The sequence below is a fragment of the Leptosomus discolor genome, chromosome 20 (assembly GCF_034619465.1).
Source record: "Leptosomus discolor isolate bLepDis1 chromosome 20, bLepDis1.hap2, whole genome shotgun sequence".
NCBI classification, from domain to species: Eukaryota; Metazoa; Chordata; class Aves; order Leptosomiformes; family Leptosomidae; genus Leptosomus; species Leptosomus discolor.
In genome coordinates, this window is record NC_141410.1 from 8,724,762 (window position 1) to 8,744,665 (window position 19,904).

Here is a 19,904-nt window from a genome sequence, read left to right on the forward strand (position 1 = left end):
GCTTTAGACTTGAAATAGAGCTCCATCTGAATCTGGCCTTGTGCAGGCCTAACAACCTAACCCGTGCAGGTGACTGAACTAGCCAGGGGTCTTTTAATACAAGACTTGCAGGAAAATTACATGAGTATAAAGTCAGGAAATAGTGTGGCTGCTGCTAGTCTATGTTCAAAAATAAAATACGGTAAAGCTTTCTGTTTGCTTGCATTCTGTTGTTAGATTATTGTTGTTTATGGTTCACAGTGTTTAGTGGATTTAACAATACCATCAAATCAGTCATCAAGTGGAAAACATTGGGGAAAGGGAATTAAAACTTACTGTTCTTAAATGCCCATCTGTAGAACAGAGCTAAATATACATGGGACTCTCCTATGAGAGCTTAAAAGTACAAGCTAGTAGCCTTCCCATGGCACTCCATGGAGATAAACTTAATTACCCCACTTGAATTTTTCCGTCTGACATTTCTCTGTACCATCTAGTACACCAGAAGAGAGGTTTCCTCAGCCCCAGAGGGGGCTGCATTTCAGGAACGAGGAGGCATTATAATCACAACAAAAACCTAAATAAACGTCTAAATAATTATACTTTGCAACAAGGAAAACTTTGGAAACATCCAGACTAAATCAGATCAGAACTTCATCTAGTCCAGGACCCTGTCTCCAGCAGCAGCCAGAACCAGACACTTCCAAAGAAATTCCAAGAAACTGGAGCTATTATTATTAAATAATTTGACCATGAAAAAAACTTGCTGTTAACTCCAGCGGGTCTTCACACTGTCCAAAAACAGATCCAGATAAATGCTGGTTTGTTTCTAGTGAAAAGTTCTAAAATAATCTTCAGATAAGAACCCCATAAAATTTCACTGCAAACTTCAACTCTGTCATTTATATTAAGTGGGGAAGTTTGTGGGTAATTAGATACACCCAGGCACTTGCAGTCCAAGTTCCCACACTCATCAGCTGAGCTGTGTCAAGAGCCTGTATGTTCACATGTCCAGCCCAATTGTTAACCCTAACGGAAAACCAGGCTTGTCCTTGGGAGCCTCGGAGATTTGGGAGCCTCGGAGATTTGCATTAGCCCAATTCCACGACTGCATGCAGCAAAGGCTCCTACTTACACCACGTCCCTCAACTGAAAACCTGCTGCCGGACTCTCAGGCATTCACAACAAAGACAATCCTGATCTACAGCAGCTGAGGTGCTGGCCTGTTGCTGAGCCACAAGTCTAGTGGAAGAAGGAGCCTTTCCTGTTGTCTCCGTCAGGCCAGGGAGCCAGACGAGAGGCTCAGATCTGACAGCCTTTTGTTCAGCTGCGTCACCAGAGCAGAGTCGGCAGAAACGTTTGGCTGGGAGGCAAGAAGCTGTTCCCGTTGCGCAGACAGCAAATACAGCACCCTCTCCCTCCCTTGGTTTCTCTCAACCACAGGCAGAACCTTCCAGGCTGCGATTCCAGGTTGTTTTTTCACCTTTTTGCCTCCTAGCTTTGGCACTGCAGAGGTTACTGGCTGTTTTTTGCATGATTTCTGGGATAGAGGCAGATTGCTGTGGTTGCTGCTGTCATGAACTGGCTATTTCCTGATTAAAAGAAGCCAAGTTCAGGCTGAACCCACTGAAAGCTCCTAAAGAAAACCACCCACCGCAAGGAAAGAGCAGCAGCTTCTCTAGGGTTCACAACAAGTGGAGGAAAGGGACACAGATCTCTGCCTTTTCCTCAGCTTTTAATTCTGCAGAGTCTCTCGTCGGCCCCGTCTTGCTAGAGCTTTGCTAGTCCAAAGAGATCCTGGAAGGGCAGCTGTGTCAACATTTCGCCTGCTCGGGAGCTGAATTTTTAACTAGATTCTCCACGGAGGCTGACCTGACCAGTGTTCCCTAGCCTTTCTCCTTCCTCTTGCCCAGAGGTATTTTGGGTATCGATTCTCAAAACAAGAAGCACCCCTTACTGCCCACCACGGCACGTACAGCTGTCCCCCCTCACCACAAATCCTGTCCAAAGAAAGCAGCTTCATCCACGCAAGGGAAAGGAACCTTCCAGCACCAACACAAGTGGGTTTGCCTCCTGGAGCTCTAAACCTGCCGTCCTCATCACAGGTCAGGCTAGCAGGGAGGAGAAAGGCTCCCATGTTTCCTGAGTCACCCCTATTTCAGGTATGAAATATATGGCGACATGAAACAGATTCAGATGTGAAATGCTGGTGACTCAGGTGGGGAAAAGCCCTGCCCAAAGACAGCGCAGGGGTCACACGATTAATTGGCTTGTGGGAAACAGTCATGGGCAAGGAAGCTTCCTCTTCCCGATCTCTTCCATTTTAATATTTTTGATTTCCATGGCTGCAGGCTGCGCTGAAAGATCTCCCAATAAATCTGAGTTGAAGACGACCAGTCTAGAAAAACTGAGCAAGTATCAGACGGGGAAGAAGGTCTGATGCCAAGAGGTACCCTCCATGCTTTCATTGCAGTTTTGAGAACCATTAAACCTGGGAAGCAGCAGTGGAAGTGTCCACTTCCACCCCATTTTCACTAGAAATATATGTAATGTATTAAATTTCAACTATAAACACACGTACTGTATTAAAAAGGAAAGCCAGGATTAATGCTCCATTGACACCAAGACACAAATTACAGCACAAGGCTTTATGGACAGGATTTGTCAACACTCCATGCTTACTACCAACAACTTTTTTAGGTCATCTTTAACTACAGGACCCATAGTACTCTGCTGTGATCAAAGGAAAGGCGAAAATGTCTGTGCATGAGAGAAGGAAGGACAACTCCTAGAACAGAAAAGCAGTAGGGAATGCTACAGCTTGGGAATAAAGAGTGCTAACTGAGAGGAATAGTGGCAAAGGTAGCAAGGACCCCACCAAGGCAAAAACCTAAGCAGAAACAGAGCTTTGCATGGAAACAGCAAAAGGGGGCAAGGCAGAGGTACTGCAGCTCAGGGTTTATGTACACTGACACCGTTTATCTTCTAGTGGGAATTGCTCAGATCACCCTTGCCATGCCAAGGCAGTGTGACCCACCTGTAACACCCAGAGGGATAACTATGAGCTCATATTCACTCCCCCTTTCTAAGAAAGGTCTGGTGTGGGTAGGAGGAGCTTCAGAGCTGCCTGCTGATGGAAAAGAGCAACCTAACACAGAACCACGTGAATTACCACAGGGTATGTGTTTCCTCGGAGGCTTCATTTGGTTGCAAAGCTTTTCTCATTAAAATAAATCTTTCAGCTGCAATGAATCCCCATAAACCAGCCTGAAATAATCCAACTTGCAGCAAGAGCTGTGAACTAAACGGACAAAACTGAAACCCAACCGCAATAACAGGGCTGTCAAGTGAAGCCTGTCATTATCCCAGTGATGTAACGAGCCATGTACCTCTTACAGACCCAGGGTGACAATGTTCCTTGGCCATAAATGCTACAGCCCTTGATCTGCCTTCTCTGAAGAGCATATTCAGAATGACAAGTTGAGGGTCTGGCCAGATGTTTTTTCTTCTTTGGTTTATTTCATTGGAGTCCACTGTGACCACCAGCCTGCGACGCAGTCACCAAACCAGCAGCTGAGGCCAACGCACACGCCAAGAGCACGAGAGTGGCAGGTCTCTGACACCCTGTGCACCAGGTCTGTATAAAACACGATCATGGCAACAGTTAATAGTGCCCCTGGGACAACCCGTTTCCAGCAAAGAGAAAGGTGAAGTCCACAAACCCACCCCACAGTGGCAGTCACTGCAGTGGCCCAAGCGATGCTACGCCCAAGCACTCCTGAAGCAAAATGAGAGGGTTGCCCAGGAACGGGAAGGGTTACCTGGGGGCTGTCCTTTGCAGGCAATTCCTCAACTTCTTCCTCTCTTGGATCTCCAGCTGGAAAGCTCTACTTCCCGATGTGCCAAAGGCACCGGAGCATCAATTAATTAACGTGAATGTCCAGGTATGCAAGATATTTAGTTAGATGGAATTAGATTAGTTAGATGAGAGTTTTTTGGATTTTCTGCTTAATGCACGGACCTTTGCAGCTTGCCTAGCAGAGATTTAGATATGCACAAAATGAGGAGTTAAACTGTAGCATCCAAGCAGATTGCTCTCCCACTGAATCCATGAATATGTGTGTGTGTGTATGTATGTTCTTCCAGCACTGCTGTCCCAGTAACACAGGTCAGAGGGCTCTGTCTGCATCTTTTGCCGTAAGGCTTCTCTACAGCTCAGTCGTTCCTGTCCTCTAGCATCTTTGGATGGCACTATATTTAAACACCCCCTTTTGTTGGAAAGCGGTCAGCTTCGGATTCCTGGGATTCATCTCAAAACCATTAATAGAAACCAGTTATAAAAACAGAGAAATTGCCCAGGAAACCAACACAGATTTTGTTGGGTTTTTTTTTCCCCCCAGACTGAAGCCTGAAGATTATTTTTCCAAGATAAAAACGCATTTTGGATTTTTCCACAACATGAAATCCAAAAAGCTGGGGTTCGGTGTGGGGAGACAGGCCAAACGGATTTATGTGCCCCAAAAATCAGAGGCAGATACTTAGCAGGTATAAGTCAGCAAGCTTATACTAACTACCATGGACCTGCTAAGAATCTTCCTCATAAAACCTTGTGTTCCACAAATACCCATCAGACCATTAATGCCACCACTAGAGAGCTTTAGGTAATGGTGAAATTGGGTTACTCTTTTCATTAAAAGGAAAGAGAATGCAGAACCTCCTTCTCTTTACCTTGTCTTTTCTGTAGGTCCCACATAGCTGTGCTTCACCAGATGGTTTTTCTGGTGCTGAATAGATTTGCCTGTTCCTACAACGCATCACGCCGTTCATAACCTGTGAAAATCACTGTCAAAACCCTGTAAATAATAAACATTTTTGATAGTAAAACCAGTTCTTTTGAATCAGCATCAAATTCCACATTGTTCCAAGTAAGCATCTGAATCAGATGCAGTTAGGCTAAGCGTTAAGTTGGTTAAATCCCAACAGACCAGTACATGTTCTCACCGAGGAGGTTGTTGCGTTGTGCAGGGGTTTTTTTAATGGTATTTAATTTAAGCACAACCTCCTCAATCTCAGCAGGCAAAGACTTCATCCAGGGTCCCTGATCAAGGGAACACTTCAGCACTAGCCTCCATCTTCTCTAGTACTTTCTTTCAAACTCATTTTTAGTTCACAGATCTTAATCAAAGTTTAAATCTGCAGTTCCCTGCACTACAGCAGTGCTACCCATGACAGCTAAAGGAGTAGTTCCCTCAGGACAGTAATAACGGGCTGTGATCTTATATGCAGGCTAGCCACAGAAATAGAATTCCAGATGTGTAGCCAGAATTTCCTCAGATACCAAGTATCAAAATTATTATTATGTTTCATGATATCCATAGGCACCAACCCTGATCAGGACCCCTTTGTGAAAGAGAAGGTATGTACAGAATCAAAGTCCTCACCCTAAAAAAATACTGACCAATGAGAAATGGGAGAACAAGCAGCAGCAAGCAGATCAGAAAGAGAAACAGAATCACAAAGCAGCACCTCACTGACACCCACAAAGCAGGGTAAACTATAGCTTTCTCTTAAGTCTAGTATCTTAAGTTTAATATCTTTGGCATAAACCAAAGCGTGTAAAAAGGGAAATCTGGAAAAATCAGTTCTCTATAAAAATAATCTAGTTTTAGTAGGAAAAAAAAAAAAATTTAAGCAGCTTGCTATGAGATGATGTAAAACCACATTATATAGTTTCTTCTGGTCCCTCACTCATGTTTGCAAGGGTCTTTTTATTGGTGGTATCACACTTGTGTTTATTTGTTCCACCCAGGCAGGCTTTGTATACAGCACGGGCAGGTCCTGGTAGGAAAGCCTGCAGCCTCCTCTGACAGGAGCAGGAGGGAGCCATCCAGCGCAGAAGGAAATGACTCACCAAAGGCACCCAGCACATCGGCAGCAGACCCAGGAGCACAGCTGTCCTGGTTTGGGCTAAACCAGAACTAATTCTGGTTTAGTGCTTTAACTTCTCCGTCAAGTCTCCTCTAACTAATGGCACTGTCTGAACCAGCAGCATGTTTTTCCAGACAGTGACTGCTCCCAGCAGTGCCAACCCCTGATGGTTACAGTCAGTACCAAGGAATGGGATGCAGAGAGGCCCTTGCTTAGGTCACTGCTAAATCTTGTTCTCCATGTTGGGGTGCTGGGAGCAAAAAGGGTCACAAGCCCGTAAGAGTTCGCCCCTGCAGGGAGGAGCAAACCCGACAGGTGACCCAAACCTGACCAGCAGAGTGCTCCATCCCCTAGACGTCATATTCGGTATGAAGCTGAGAGATCACGAGCGTCTCTCTCTTCTTCAATGGCCGACTTCGATCTGAGGAGGACTCTGTCTGTCCTTCTGTCGTCGATCCCGACCCGTGCATCCCTGAATCCAGTGCCTGAGTCCAGCTCCTGCATCCTGTCTCTGTCTGCTGCCCAGTCCAGCCTGGGACTGCCCCAGTGCCAGCCCTGCAGCATCAGTGGTGACGTATCGTCATCGGGGTGGGGGGAGCTGGGTTCGGTATTGGTTTGGTATCTATTTGTACCTATTTGTACATTTTGTATATATTTCATTATTTCCTTACTCTCATTATTATCTTTTCTTTTTATCGTTATTGTTTCATTAAAGCTGTTTCAGTTTTCTTTTCCAAACTGTAAAGTGTCTCTCCCTTGTTCTCTCTCCTTTTCCTTTTGGGAGGGGAGAGGGGTTCATAGAGAGCGTCTGTCATTCGTAGTGGCTGGCCCAGCCTCAACCCATGACACTGGCCCAGGCCAGCTGCGTGTCAGCCCAGCAGCCCCTCACTCCCCAGACCATGCCGCCGCTGTCCTCTCAGGGAGCCTGCGAAGCCCTGGCACTGCGTGAAGACTCACATGCACGTTAAGACTGACAAGGAGTTAAGACAAAATCCCTTTCCCATCTTTCAGCTCTGGAAAGCTTCACTGATACATCATTTGGACAGAACCCTGATTTTTAACTTCACAACAGCCCGTTGCATCCCTCTTCTCTCTCAGATTTTCCCAGTATTCTGATTCTCTAAAGCAAACAAGAATCATCACTACCTGCTGCTTCTTTTCAGGAGAGCACAGTGAAATGATATTCTTTTAGATTTTATTTTGTTTAAAATATTAAGTACTTATCTCCTAGTCTATTCTGACAGCCAGTAGTGTCTTCAACACACAGAATTTTGAAAAAGACAAAAAAAAAAAAGAAAAAAAGCAGGTATAAGCTCAAAATCACTACATGAACCATGAAATTCCATCCTGAGGGGGACGGAAAAATATGCAAATCAATTGGAGTCACCATCAATCGTAACCTCAGGAGTTGGCTCTATTCATGTATATGCATCTGTTAGTCTCCCTCTAAGGTTCACAGCAGCAGCCAGCGATTGTATGTTTGCTAGGAAGCGGGGGGAGCTTTTTCAGGGCTCCTGACAAGCTACCCAAAACTTCTAGATCTATCCAGACAAATGTTCTCCCCAAATTCACTTCTGAATATCAAGTGCCTGGGAGAGAAGGGTATCCAACCTATGACACGGGACTGACTCACTCCCATGGGAGCTGTGGTTCTGTAGCGTCTTCACCGTTTCAAATCCACGCTGAAACCACCAAGCTCCCCTCTAGGGGACGGATACCTAGTGCTGGTCCAATTTGGCAGCGGGTAGGCAGCACCGAGATTCAGGAGGAAATGATTGAGGGATCAAATCACCACTTTGAACATTTACTCAGCCAGTGTGTTTGTCTTCAGAAATGCAAGAGAAGGCAGCAGCTCAGAACTGTGACATCCCACCAGGCTGTTATTCGTCTGCTTTCTAAATTCCAGAAAAAAGGCACCGAACAGACCGACCCGGGTCCCATCTTTCAGTCCAGCCACACTCCTCTGCAAAGAAGCCTGAGCTTCACACACTTTTTCATTCCAGATCTCAAGGCAGTTTACATGGAAGTTGTTAATCCTGCACAAGGAAGGTAGGTTATGAGGAAGAGAGGGGAGAAGTAACTGGACCGAGGGCCACCAAAGAGCTGTCCAGTATTCCTGCTTACTCAGGTGCCCCTTGAGCCGCAGCACAACCAGAATCTCCCTCCTTCCATTCTCGCCACAGGCAGAACGACACGCTAGCAGAGTTTCTGGTTGTACTGCCAAAACTTTACGGTGGGCCACTCGTCAACACAAGGCTGGCAGTTGCAGCAGTTGCAGCGCTTGCAGGCCCTGACTGCAAGGTACATCACCAAGAAACCCTGTGATTCTGCTGTCCTTCATCAGAGGGAAGAACGACACGCAGGTCTGAACTTAAAAGCACTCTGAAGGGGGGAGGAGGAAGATTCCCATATATTTAAACAGGCTTTGATGCCCTAATTGTTACTGCCCCACTCCCTATTTCTGTTTGTGACTCTCACAAGTAACCCGCTAAGCTTCCAGCCAGGACAAAAGCAAAAGCAGTGATCACCCAGTGACAGCGCTGACTCGATGCCAGTGGAGAGGACTCCACAGAGAGCCTCTTCCAGAGCAGTTCTCCAGCAATCTCGCACACAGGCAGCAGTAGGTCAGGTTTCTCTAACATGGGAGAAGCTTAAGCCACAAGCACACAGCACTGGTTATTTCTGCGAAGAACCAAAAAGTTCTGCGGACTCAGGGAGCAGACACATTGAGCTGAGAGATGACATTTTGTGTCCCCTTTCTGACCACCAACACTGTGCCTCAAACCACATCTTTCGGTCTCTGTACATGGGAACAGCGTTCTGGTACTACGAGCTTTTGAAAGGAAACTCCATTCCTCACACTAATTGCAGCTCATCTCTTGCACCCGCCTAAAATAATTAAGCAGTGGGATTCCAGGCCCAGCATCTTATTTTGAGATCAGAAATAACTGGGGAAGAGTGGAAAAATTAATAGGTTGGCTCTGAAAAGGGTGCTCAGAGGTTGCCTCCCAGAGAGTTTTGTTATTTACCTCAGGTTTGCAAGCCATTTCATTTAAAATAAAAATAGTTTATCTAAAAGGAGGTTGCTTTCCATAATGCAATATAGTCCTGCTGCCAAATTTAGACACACAAACATGGAGCCTGGCCAACTTTTAAGGGTAGCCTAGGTGAATGATGTATTTGGTCTAGATCAGTCCAAGAGGACTCTGGCAACCACAACTTTAGCTGAAGAAAAGAGGGTGCTGCTCGCTTTGCTGCCTTTAGAAATCAAGTGTTCTATTTCCACATACAAACCTACTTTCTTGAACCAGCGCCGCTCCTTCTATCCAAAGATCTGAGTATTGTACTACGGCGCTAAATTTAACTTTCTAACGTCCTTTTGAGAAGAAAAGGATCTTCACTCCCTTCAAGAAAGAGAGGAAAACGAGAAACAAAATTGTTTAGTATCTTGCCAGACATCACAGAGAACAGCACAAGTTTGTAGAGCTCTGCAGAGCCACGGAGCCTGTCATCCCCCTCAACAGCCTGCGTACGCTTGGGTTACAGAAACCACCTCAAGGAGGGGGGGGGGGGGGGGGGGAAACAACAAAAACCAACCCCAAACCCCAGTAAACTCATTTAGAGTTCCCAATCTGAGTGGGGGAGCAGCCCCATGCCACCAAATTGGTAATGCACATTCCTGCATCAGTACAGCCTGGCAATGTTCAAGTTACTTTAAGCCAGCAGCCCTACTCCAGCAGCAGCTGTCCCTACACTGACATACTACACGCTACACACAAAGCTACAGGCGTGTAGTTTTATTTGCTCTCCTTTCCGCTCCCCAGCTCCATTTCACAATCAGAGATCACTCACGGAGAAGCGTTGCACCCGAGGCACAGATATCAGTTATTTTCCGCTCACTTTCTTTTCACGGTCCCAGGTTTTTGCATAAATGACTTGTGAGAAAAAGCCTTTCCTGTCTTTCCAAGGGCTACAACCCTCTTCCCTTCCCCAAAGGATGGATGATGTTATCAGAAAGTAGGACACATCCAGCTCTGTCCTACCTTCCGATGGGCCTACAGCAGAAGTTCTGACAGATGGCAGGATGCCAACACTAATACAGACCATTCTCCCACAACACAAAACCAGTAAAATTAGGCACCGAGAGTTCTCTAGAGGATGCCAACACAGACCCAGGGAAAGCAACAGAGAAGATCATCTGCAGCAGCATCTTCTGGACAGTAACTGAAACAATATGAAAGGTCAGGGAAGCCAAATCAGGGCCTGCTAAGCCTGGGTGACCAGTCACAGATTCTGCCTTCAGGACGTACCTGCTGATGCTGCTGCTGAACAGACTCCAGCTGGCTGCTGCTCCAGAAGGAACCAGCTGCTTTGTCAGTAAAGGAAACGGCTCTGACTCAAAAGCACCCAGGGAACGGAGCTGGTGAGTAACGTGGTGCTGTTTACACATAGTCACGTTGCTGACTACAACTGTTGTAGTTTCTTCTACTGGGTTTTTTTCCTTGGCACATTATTCTATGACTCCTTATTCTTCAAGTTTAACCAGTTCCTCACTGTCTGGTGATAAAGCTCAGCCAGAAGCATCCTGCCATGAATTGTCAATTCCCTTAAAATAAACCTGACAAATTCCAAGCTATCAGTGTTTTACCTGATGTGCTGACTCCTTGCTCCGGACTCCACATCCTTGTCTGAACACCAATCGCTTTGCAAGTGGTTATGGGACTCCGAAGTGCTTGCAGCTGCTGAGGGGCTCCAGGAGCATTTTCTCCAGACCTAGGCATACCCAAGGCAATGACACTCCCTCAGCACAAGACCTGCCTGATCAGCATCGAGTCTTGTTTATTGAACAAGGGAAAAAACTCATCTTTTTACCAATATTTCGTGTTATTTTTCTACTTTAAACAAAATTTTGGCCACATTTCCTAAGGAAACAAGGCACACGCAGTTATACCATCCCACTGTCCGTTCAACTTCCTTCTTCCAGTTATATTGAAACACAAGGACCAGTTTCAGCTACATTCGAGAGCAGGAGACAAGTCTCATAGTTCTCACAAGTTTTGTAACTAGCGTAACAGGAGAGACGCATTAGTGCCCATGCAGGGAGCAAAACTAAAAAATTCTGTCTTATTTCAGGGAATTGAAACAAGTGATGTATCAGTTAGTTGCCTTAAATTCTCTGACCCACAGAACTCCTTAGTTCAGTTTTGTTCCTCTGTCTTACATGGGAAAGGCAAGCAAGAACGGCGACTTCCATGGGAAAGCCAGCACCCTCTGCTTAAAGGTAGCCCAGACGTCTACAAGAGCTACGGTTATGGACTTCTTTTTTTTAACCCAGACGTCTACAAGAGCTACGGTTATGGACTTCTTTTTTTTAATTTAAAAAAATCAGTAAGAAAAGCAAACCCCACTTTTCAAAACCTTTTCAGTTCTGCAAATGCAGCACTCCAGGTTAAGTACAGAGAGCTCTTATTTTTGGAGAGTAACCAACCAGGCGCAGCCCAAGTGAACCCAAACCAGGATGTTTTCTCAGTCAGAACAGAAATGCCAACAGCAGAACAGCGTGAACGGTGAAAAGAAAAGAGGTAATTTTAGTTATCCCCAGGTGCTGTTTGCAAGATCAGTAAGATCACTTCAGCCAGAGTTTCAGCTAGTGTAAATAAGCCTGGTTTATTAACTTTGGAATACACAGACTAAAGTTTACACGCACTGAAGTAGAGCTGGCTTCGTATTTTGAGAAGGACTATGTCAGAGTTACTGAAGCCAAGGTACATACACCAACTTATCCTGGGCAATATTTTGGCAGTTTCTAATATGAAAGCATCCCATTTAATACAAGTATTAGTTCACTAGAGTGAAGGTCCATATTGTTTCTGCTCAGGAATTATTGGGCAATGGTAGTCAGGTAACAGAAAGAGCAAGGTTCTATTGACCACCTGAAAGGCGTCTTTTGTACACCAGATGCTCATAAACATTCCCTGACAGGGGCTAACATGTCCTTCTTTTAAGACTGGTCTTGAGATTACTAATGGAAAAGAACAACAGTTTCCACAACACGCACATAAAAAGAACTTGGGCCAGAGTTAAGGTACGCAGAGAAATCCTCCTGCAGCAAAGGAGAAGGCATCACCCCTGCGCTCTCCCACTGAGGTAAAAAAACAAAACAAAACAAAACAACTAACCAACCAACCAAAAAAAAGCCACCACACAACCAAAAAAAAGCCACCACACAACCAAAAAAAAGCCACCACACAACCAAAAAAAAGCCACCACACAACCAAAACCCCAAACAACAACAAGAAAAAACCCACAAAAACCAACACACACACACACCCCACCACCACCCCCCTAAAAAAAACCAACCACCACACCACCACAAAAACCCCACACACCAAAAAAACAGGTTCTCGGGCACACTGCCTATCAGGAACCAATACAACAGTAACATGAAGACTATTTCTCTCTACATTTGCTGCTGTCCTCAGCATATCAACACACACGTGCCTGCTCCCATGAAACCACGGCTGAAAACACTGTGAACAACCTCTTTCAGTCTGGAGCCTTTCAAGGAGACAGTCCATCAGCCTAACCCAATCTGACTGCCTGGATAATACGAACAATTTCTTTCCAGGCTCCCTTTTGCATGTCTACAAACAGCCTCAATCCAGATCAGCGTGCTCCCTCAACATAAAGTCTTTGGTCCCACTACAACCTATGCAGCTCCTGGTTTGAATCAGCTTCAGGTCTGGCCTCATGAGCAGGAGCTGGAGAAGCCATCATTACATTCCACTCCATTTCCTCTCCACATGACTCCTTCCTGGACAGCCAGCAAACCGTCTTTCTGTCTGTGCCAAGGACAGCACGGAGAGGGGATCCGTGAGCTCAGACGCATCGGCTGCATGACCTCAGGGCTGCTTTAACAGCTAGCAGACTATCCAACATGCTTTGTAGGGCAAGTGCAAGATTTCCAAAGGAAAGGAACATCTTGTATTGACTGCTGGACTTTCCCTTTTCCTAGGACAAACTCAAAGTTGAAGAGAATTAACTTGAAGTGAGCCAAAACTACAACAGACAATTACCAAGAAGCCTGTTCCTGGGGAGAACTGCAGGAAATGCTGCCACAATCTCTTCCGTAGACTCCAGACCATCAGAGGTGCCGTGGTTAACTGCATCAAGAGGTTAAGCCAAACTGCTAAGCTGCTGCAATTTACACACACTTTAAATGTTTCTACTTTCCACCCATTTGGGGTTCAACCCTTGTTACCGAAGGGATCAACCTCCTTCGCTTCAGCTGCACTGAAATAGCCGTTGCTATCTTTATAAACAGGTAACTGAAATAAATTTTCTACTGCCCAAGAGTATTTCTCAAAATCTCTTGTCATTGCTAACACCTCATCTCTACTACCACTGTGGACCACTAAGCAATTGTACAGCTAGGCAAAGTCCAGGCAGTCGATCCAGGCTTTTCCACCCCCGCGCCAAGCCAACCTGTCTTGGATTGTGTCAGACAACACAACAGTCGAGGAGAAGCTGCAGCAAGCAGGTTTTTTTGCTTTGCTCCCTTTCCCATATACAATCAGGCCAAATTCTCAGCTGCAAGTTATTTCTTAGTTATACTGGATGCATTTGTGTGCATGAGAGAACCGTTATTTTATATCCAGAAGCCTTGAAAACACTTCAAGACTCCATACTGATGCAATTGAACAACACATTTTCTAGAGAAGACTCCTAAAAATGCATTTAATTCCTACCCAAGTAATAAACATTACTATCCAGGTCAAGGAGACAACTAGAATCTGACATCTGCCAGCAACCATTATTTGCTAACACTGGAAAGAAGTATTTCTGCCACGTCTATGTCAGAAACCCACTACCACCACCTTGCTGGGTTTTGACCTTTCCAAAAGGGAGAACACCCTCTGAGTTTGCAGCGCGATGCTTTGGCTAAGAGAAACAAGATTCAGAACTTTCATCCCTTCTGAGTTAGCTGACTTCCTATTTTAGAGCCAGCTCATTTCAGCCCAAACCCGATCGCTGTGATAAAACTACCGGGCTTGATGTTCTGTTCAGCTCACTGAGCTTGCTGTCTGTACTTGACTGCATGCAATCCCAGCATTAGGGACGTAAGCAGGAGCATAACTGGTTTTATATTCCAATTTTGAGGGACCTTTCCAGACCAATGTGTCAGGCAGTTCCAAACATAAAATCACCATCCCACTGGGTCTCTCCAGTCTCTGTAATAAACAGCATAAATCTGTCTAGCAACCTCCTGCTGACTTTCAACTATTTCCCCTCAGAACAGCAAAATAATGTGATGAACGAGAAATCTTCAAATCTTAAATATTTTGAAATTATAAAAGTCAAACCTTTCCTGTTCACAGCTTTTTCTTTTTACTACCACAGCTACATAGGCACATACACATTTACTAAGGTACATCGGTATGCACGTCTTTTGGAGGGGAACAGCAGCTCATAATAAAGCTTTGTGAATAGTATATTATGTATATGTGCTCCCCCTACAGAAAAACAGGTGTGGCTTTTGTCTACCTGATTCTCTTCAGTAAAGTAAGAGAGAGGGAGTTTAAAATCGCATCCTGTGGTCAATGCAGTTAAAGCAAGCTGATACAACCCTGCTATCTATTATCTGATTAGTGCCACATAGAGAGTCTTTGCAGTATCTGCCACCCAGCAAACACAAATCCCGAGACAGGCTTTGAGGTACTTCAGCAAAAAGGAATATAGCTTTCCTATAACTACAACTGCCAGCAACTGCCATGGGCGGTTTACAGACATTTATAAACTACACACTGGTTCCTGACTTCTATACCTGGTTGTGTAATTATGTCTGATAGATGTAAAAGCAATGACTGCTCTTGGCAGACTACAACTTGTTCCCTGCCTGCATAGTCCCAGCAGACACGAGTACAATGGACAAGTCTGTGATCTACAGCCCCATCACGACGCTCCCCAAAAGCAAGAGTTTTTATGTCAAACTAGAGAGAGATAAGACCAACCTAAGCCTTAGTGGGTAAAAATGAATTGCATACCCGTGGGCAGCTTGTAGATTTAGAGACTACAACAGAGAACAAAGATGCAAGACATAGGATTGAGACAAAAAGAAAATCAAGGAAGAATAAACCTCAAAACTGGAATCAGGGGTACAGCACTGATAAATGAGCAGGGCACGCTACTGCTCTTTTATAAAGTCTTTTGCTCCATGTCATTCCAAAGGCATCCCGACTCTTCAGCAGCCAGCAGTCTCCTGGAAATGGGCAAGCTGATTACCATTTCTCCCTAGACAGAAATACACCAAGCTCGGACTACGAGTCACCCAGAGAAGCTGGAGGACTGACAACAAAGCTGGCATAAAGGCTCTTAAAACAAATGTGACTAGGGGAAAAAAAACCACACACGGACCTGACTTCAAAGGTGCTAATCCTCTCAGGCCCCAGCCTTTCATCTGTGCATCTCTCTGCAGGGAATACATATTGATATTTTAGAAACACCCAGATGCACTCTGCATATTTAACAAACCTGTAAGCCAGAATCAACACTCAATCTTCTCTGGCTTGGTGAGTTTCTACGGCTCACGGCTAGACATCCTCCACTGAAACCCTGACAGTAGGCTGAAGGAAGGACTCCTACTGGTCTTGGTTAAAAGCAACTCCTGCCTATTTAAAGCACAAAAAAGGATGGAACATCATTCTAATTTTTTTTTTTGATCAGTTGCCTTTTGTTAGCACATGGTTTGGAAAAAAGAACTATACAAATACGCTGACCACGCGTTTCTACAGGACTTCAATACAGTCCTCAGAACGCCAGCAGTTCTCTCGCAAGACTAATCAATTTTGAAATGTGGGTGTATCCTTTCCTTAAAACACCAACGTAAAGATCCAGCTAGCTTCTGCATCTACAGCTAAGGAGCTCCAGAGGCTTTGAACTGACTGCCATCTAGCGACAAGAAAGGCAGAGCGCCATACCCAGGACCTCAGACACGCTCAGCGCGCTAGGAGCCACAGTCCCTCCTGCAGCGGGATTGAACTGCACCCTGTACCAATGAGCTCCAGAGATTTTTTTTTCTTCTTCCCTTTCGGTTTAGTCAAGGGTTCCGCTGCCCGCAGACAGACGGAGATGCATTTTCAGGGTAGCTTTCCTGCATGCTGCAGAACGGCAAGCCTGAGGGAGCTCACTCCTTTTCCCCTCCTTTCTCTGAGGTCAGTCCACCCACCTATCTGCTGGAACACAGACACGGAAGAGCTCAATCACACAGAAGTTACCTGCCTCGAACAGGAAAATCAAAAGCAGAATCCAAACCAGAACCCAGATATAAAGTCCTCTGTCAGGGTTTATTTTAAATATCTGTATTTTTCACAGCTTTCACAACTCTCTTCAAGCATGTAAAACCAGCTGATAACGACAGAGTTGTCTCAGGCACAAAACAGTTTTTGTACTTAACGAATAATGAGCTCTGAACTTTTCCTGATACTGATATCTGGAAGTTCAATGTAGAGGTCAATGGTAAAAAAAAATAATTTTTTATTAGCACAAAACAGAACAGGAAAAAAAAAAGCCTTTTTAAAGGATGCTCATGCAACGCCTAAGGCACGTGCACACTGAGGCTTCAGATAAGCAAGCATTACAGCTTTTGCAGATCTGTTCAATGGAATTCTGATCCAATTCCTGTTTCACCATAACTCTTAGTGACCACCAGCCCTTCTACAGTAAGCTATGAAAGAAAGCAATTTTGAGAACTTTTCAAGCTGCTTGTGCCATAGACAATCAGAGGAATTCTATCGCTTATGCCATCTCCCGCAACGGATTGCTCTTACAGCACGTCGCTCACTCTAACCTTAAAGAGCAGCTTCAGAAATTCTGCTGCCGTCTGAGACACCTTTGCTCAGACACACAGCTGGGGGCAGCAGCACAGGACCGTACACAGCAGTGCCACAAGAGCTCACACCATTCTTGCGGAAGAAAAGCACACTGCTGTCAGGTTTGCCCTTGGAAAACGGCTCATCAAGACTGGAAGTTTCCTCCTACCAACATCATCACACTCAGACACAGGCTAAATGTAATCCGTGCAGTTAAATATTTTTTTTAATTACAATTACAGGTTAAAGCTCATGACAAGTGTTTTTATCGCCTGGAACTTTTCAGAAATATCTTGGGTGTTTGCCATCCCGCAGGAGGATTTTTCAAACCAGCTCTTTTCCAGATGCGCTCCAAGTCTTTCTCAAATTTTATCTAAAACAGAGAAAAAAAAAAAAAAAGAAAAAAGAAAGAAAAAATAAAAAGTGGTAACACAGCTCAGAAGCAACACTCAAGTATTCAGCCACTGCCCATGTGAAGAATCTAGGTATAACACACAGGAAGGAAACAAATGCTTTAAGTCGGCAGTTGGTTCCAAGTGTCAAAATAGTTTGCCTTACTGCAGAAAATACACTAAAATGCAAAAGAATCTTGGTAGCATTATTTTAAAAGTCCCGTGCAAGGAAAACGGAGAAGATGGAAAAAGAAACTCTAAGAAAATTGGGAGGATTTCCTCATCATAAAGTGTTCAACACTGCTCCCTACAGATCTAACAAAACTGAATTACAATTAACCCAAATTTGCACCTAGGCAAGGTGAAAATTACCAAAGAATGAACTAAACTATATCATAGCAAACCTAACTAAAAGGCTGCTATACAGAAAAAGACAACAGGAAGCACGTGAGGATGTTGGCAAGACAGGAAAGAAATTAAGCTGAAACCAATCTCCCCGACATAACATGGACATGGGAATTCATCTTTCACACAAACTCTGAAATTCTTCTCTGTTAGCCACAAGTATTTATAAATTACTGTCATGCAAGAAAAGTTACACCTGATACCTATCACACATGTACATTTACAACCACAGACACATTCTAAATTACAGCTTCTGAATGTGTACAGGTGAAGCACAAAACCTACTGTACCAGCAAATACTGAATTCATTAAGGCTCTCGGAACTGCTGCCATTTTTCCCCAAACTGGTTCCACTTACAAACATCACGCAATACCTGAACAGATGCCAGTTTGAGAAGGGGACACATTTATGTCAAGACGCTCTCTCTACCCTGAGCTTACCTGGCGTTTCTTCTTGCGACCTTCCTTTATCCTCCTCCGTACAAACTTCCTTCGCTTCAGCAGCTTCTTGTACTTGTGCCGGTTCATTTTCCTTCTGCGAATCTTCAAAACGTTCTTACACTGAAGCTTGTCGCTAAGTGTTCCTTCTCCTTCCTCCACGTCAGCTCCCTCGTCTGACGGGGGACAGTCATATCGGTGGAGAGGCTCGTCGCTCGCTTCTTCCTGAGCATCAAGGACTTCTGCTTTAGGAAGGGAGTATCGAACTGTCAGCCAGCTTTCTAAGGGGCTGATGGACAGTTTTCTGGGGATCAGCATCTCTTCCAGTTCAGGGTCCAGAGCATACCACCGCTGAGGCTGGGCTCCGCTCTTATTTGACGGCTGTGTGCTATAGTGTGCAGAGGCAGAATGGCAGCATAGGAAGGACGACACCGACCTTGGCAAAAGGTGTCCTTTGAGAAGAGAAGAATTCCACTTAAGAGACAGAATTTTCAAACAGTATCTTGAGAAAAGTTCTGCCCAGGTCTCAAACTATAGCCAGACTAACCTCACACAGGAGGCTGCTTACAGAAATTATACTCCCATCACAAAAGCAAGGAAGTCTTTTTTAATTTTAACTATGTTGCTGTAACGTCATCTGCTGAAAATACATTATACGGTATTTTACCGTGTAAACTGTGTAAGTGCAACTTGGAACGGCTAGAAACCATTCGCTGTATTTCTGCTGCTACGGAATCTCCCCCTAAGCTTAAAAGAGGTCAAATCAGAGCTATACAATACTAACAGAATAGATCAGACATAACATTCAACAACCACTGAATCAACAACAGCCTCACCACTCTTGCACTGCTTCTTGGAAAATACATTTCTGGGAGCCTAATTACCTCAGGGGGAAAAAACAGAGCAAAACAACCCCCAACCAAACAGAAAACTAGGTCACGTAACATCTGTTTACCTGCAACTCGTGAAGCCTTCAGTAAGTGGGAAGTCAGCTGCGATATCAACATATTGTTTCACCTTGTTCACTGCCAGAGCCAGTACTGACTGTTAAAATAAGCACATTTATTCAATGAGGCAAACACGTCGCTTAAAAACATCTTCTATACTTAACCCCCAACCCCCAAAAGACGGGCTGGGACCCTTTGAGCCCCCTCGTTTCACCGACACGCTGCCGGCGGTTGCTGCAGGGGCCTGGCCCCCAAGCGCCGAGCTGCAGCGGCGATTTAGGAAGCTTCGGCTCTTCTAGGTTTAAATTCAGCCCGAATCCCACTGGCACACACCTGCCCAGCTCCACGCGAAGGCGTTGCTTCCTCAGCAGAAGCCGGACCGCCAAAAAAAACCAAACAAGGCGCCCTGAGGAACAGCCGTGCGGCCTAACGAAGGGCCGTTACCGACGCGGGCCGGGCCGCAGCCCAGCGCTCAGCCTCCCTCTCCGCCGCCCAGCCAGCAAACCCCACCACTGCCCCGCTCCCGAGGCACAGCCCTCCCGGGGCTCCCAGGTTCCCCGCACCGCCACTGCCGCCGCCGCCGCCGCCGCGCCCGCCATCGCTCACCCTCCCCTCCGCCTCTGACCCGGCACTTCCGGCGGCCGCGGCGGGCAGCGCAGCGCCCCTCAGCGGCGCCCGCCGGCGCTACCGCGCATGCGCCCTGCAGCGCGGGCGGGAAAGGGCGTCGGGCGGCTGAGGGCGTTGAGCGGCTGAGGGCGTCGGGCGGCTGCGGTTCCCCCGCCTGGGCGCGGCGGCCTCGGCCGCTTTCTCCCGCCCTGAAGTCGGGCACAGGGTCACGGTTCCCGCCGCTGCCCCGCGGGTGGGAGCGAAGTCAGGGTGAGGGTTCTCAGCCTGGCCCAGCCCAGCCTTCCCCCGCCCGCAGGGCCTGGCGTGGGGAGCGTCGCCTT

General features: G+C 45.9%; 1 protein-coding gene across 2 annotated transcripts; it reads right to left on the reverse strand.

The window, feature by feature from the left end:
* Nucleotides 1-16,974: 16,974 nt before the first annotated feature.
* On the reverse strand, nucleotides 16,975-19,586 carry AURKAIP1 (aurora kinase A interacting protein 1). 2 transcript variants are annotated; one of them, XM_086476144.1, is made up of 4 exons: nucleotides 19,564-19,586; nucleotides 18,966-19,054; nucleotides 18,014-18,462; nucleotides 16,975-17,148 (listed from the first exon to the last, which is right to left on the reverse strand). In XM_086476144.1, the coding sequence occupies exons 2-4, from the start codon at nucleotides 19,015-19,017 to the stop codon at nucleotides 17,041-17,043; spliced, it is 609 nt and encodes a 202-aa protein (XP_086332270.1). In that variant the 5' UTR covers nucleotides 19,018-19,054; nucleotides 19,564-19,586; the 3' UTR covers nucleotides 16,975-17,040. The 2 variants fall into 2 exon arrangements, with proteins under 2 accessions (XP_086332270.1, XP_086332271.1); XM_086476145.1 differs by lacking the exon at nucleotides 19,564-19,586 and adding an exon at nucleotides 19,291-19,356.
* Nucleotides 19,587-19,904: the final 318 nt, after the last annotated feature.

Excerpts from the sequence above, each read along its gene's own strand:
- AURKAIP1 (XM_086476144.1), bottom strand. The coding sequence starts at position 19,017 with ATGTTGATATCGCAGCTGACTTCCCACTTACTGAAGGCTTCACGAGTT. Across the intron at positions 18,463-18,965 it reads GAAGGCTTCACGAGTTGCAG|GACACCTTTTGCCAAGGTCG; the intron begins GTAAACAGATGT and ends CTCTTCTCAAAG. Across the intron at positions 17,149-18,013 it reads GTCGCAAGAAGAAACGCCAG|ATAAAATTTGAGAAAGACTT; the intron begins GTAAGCTCAGGG and ends TCTCTGTTTTAG.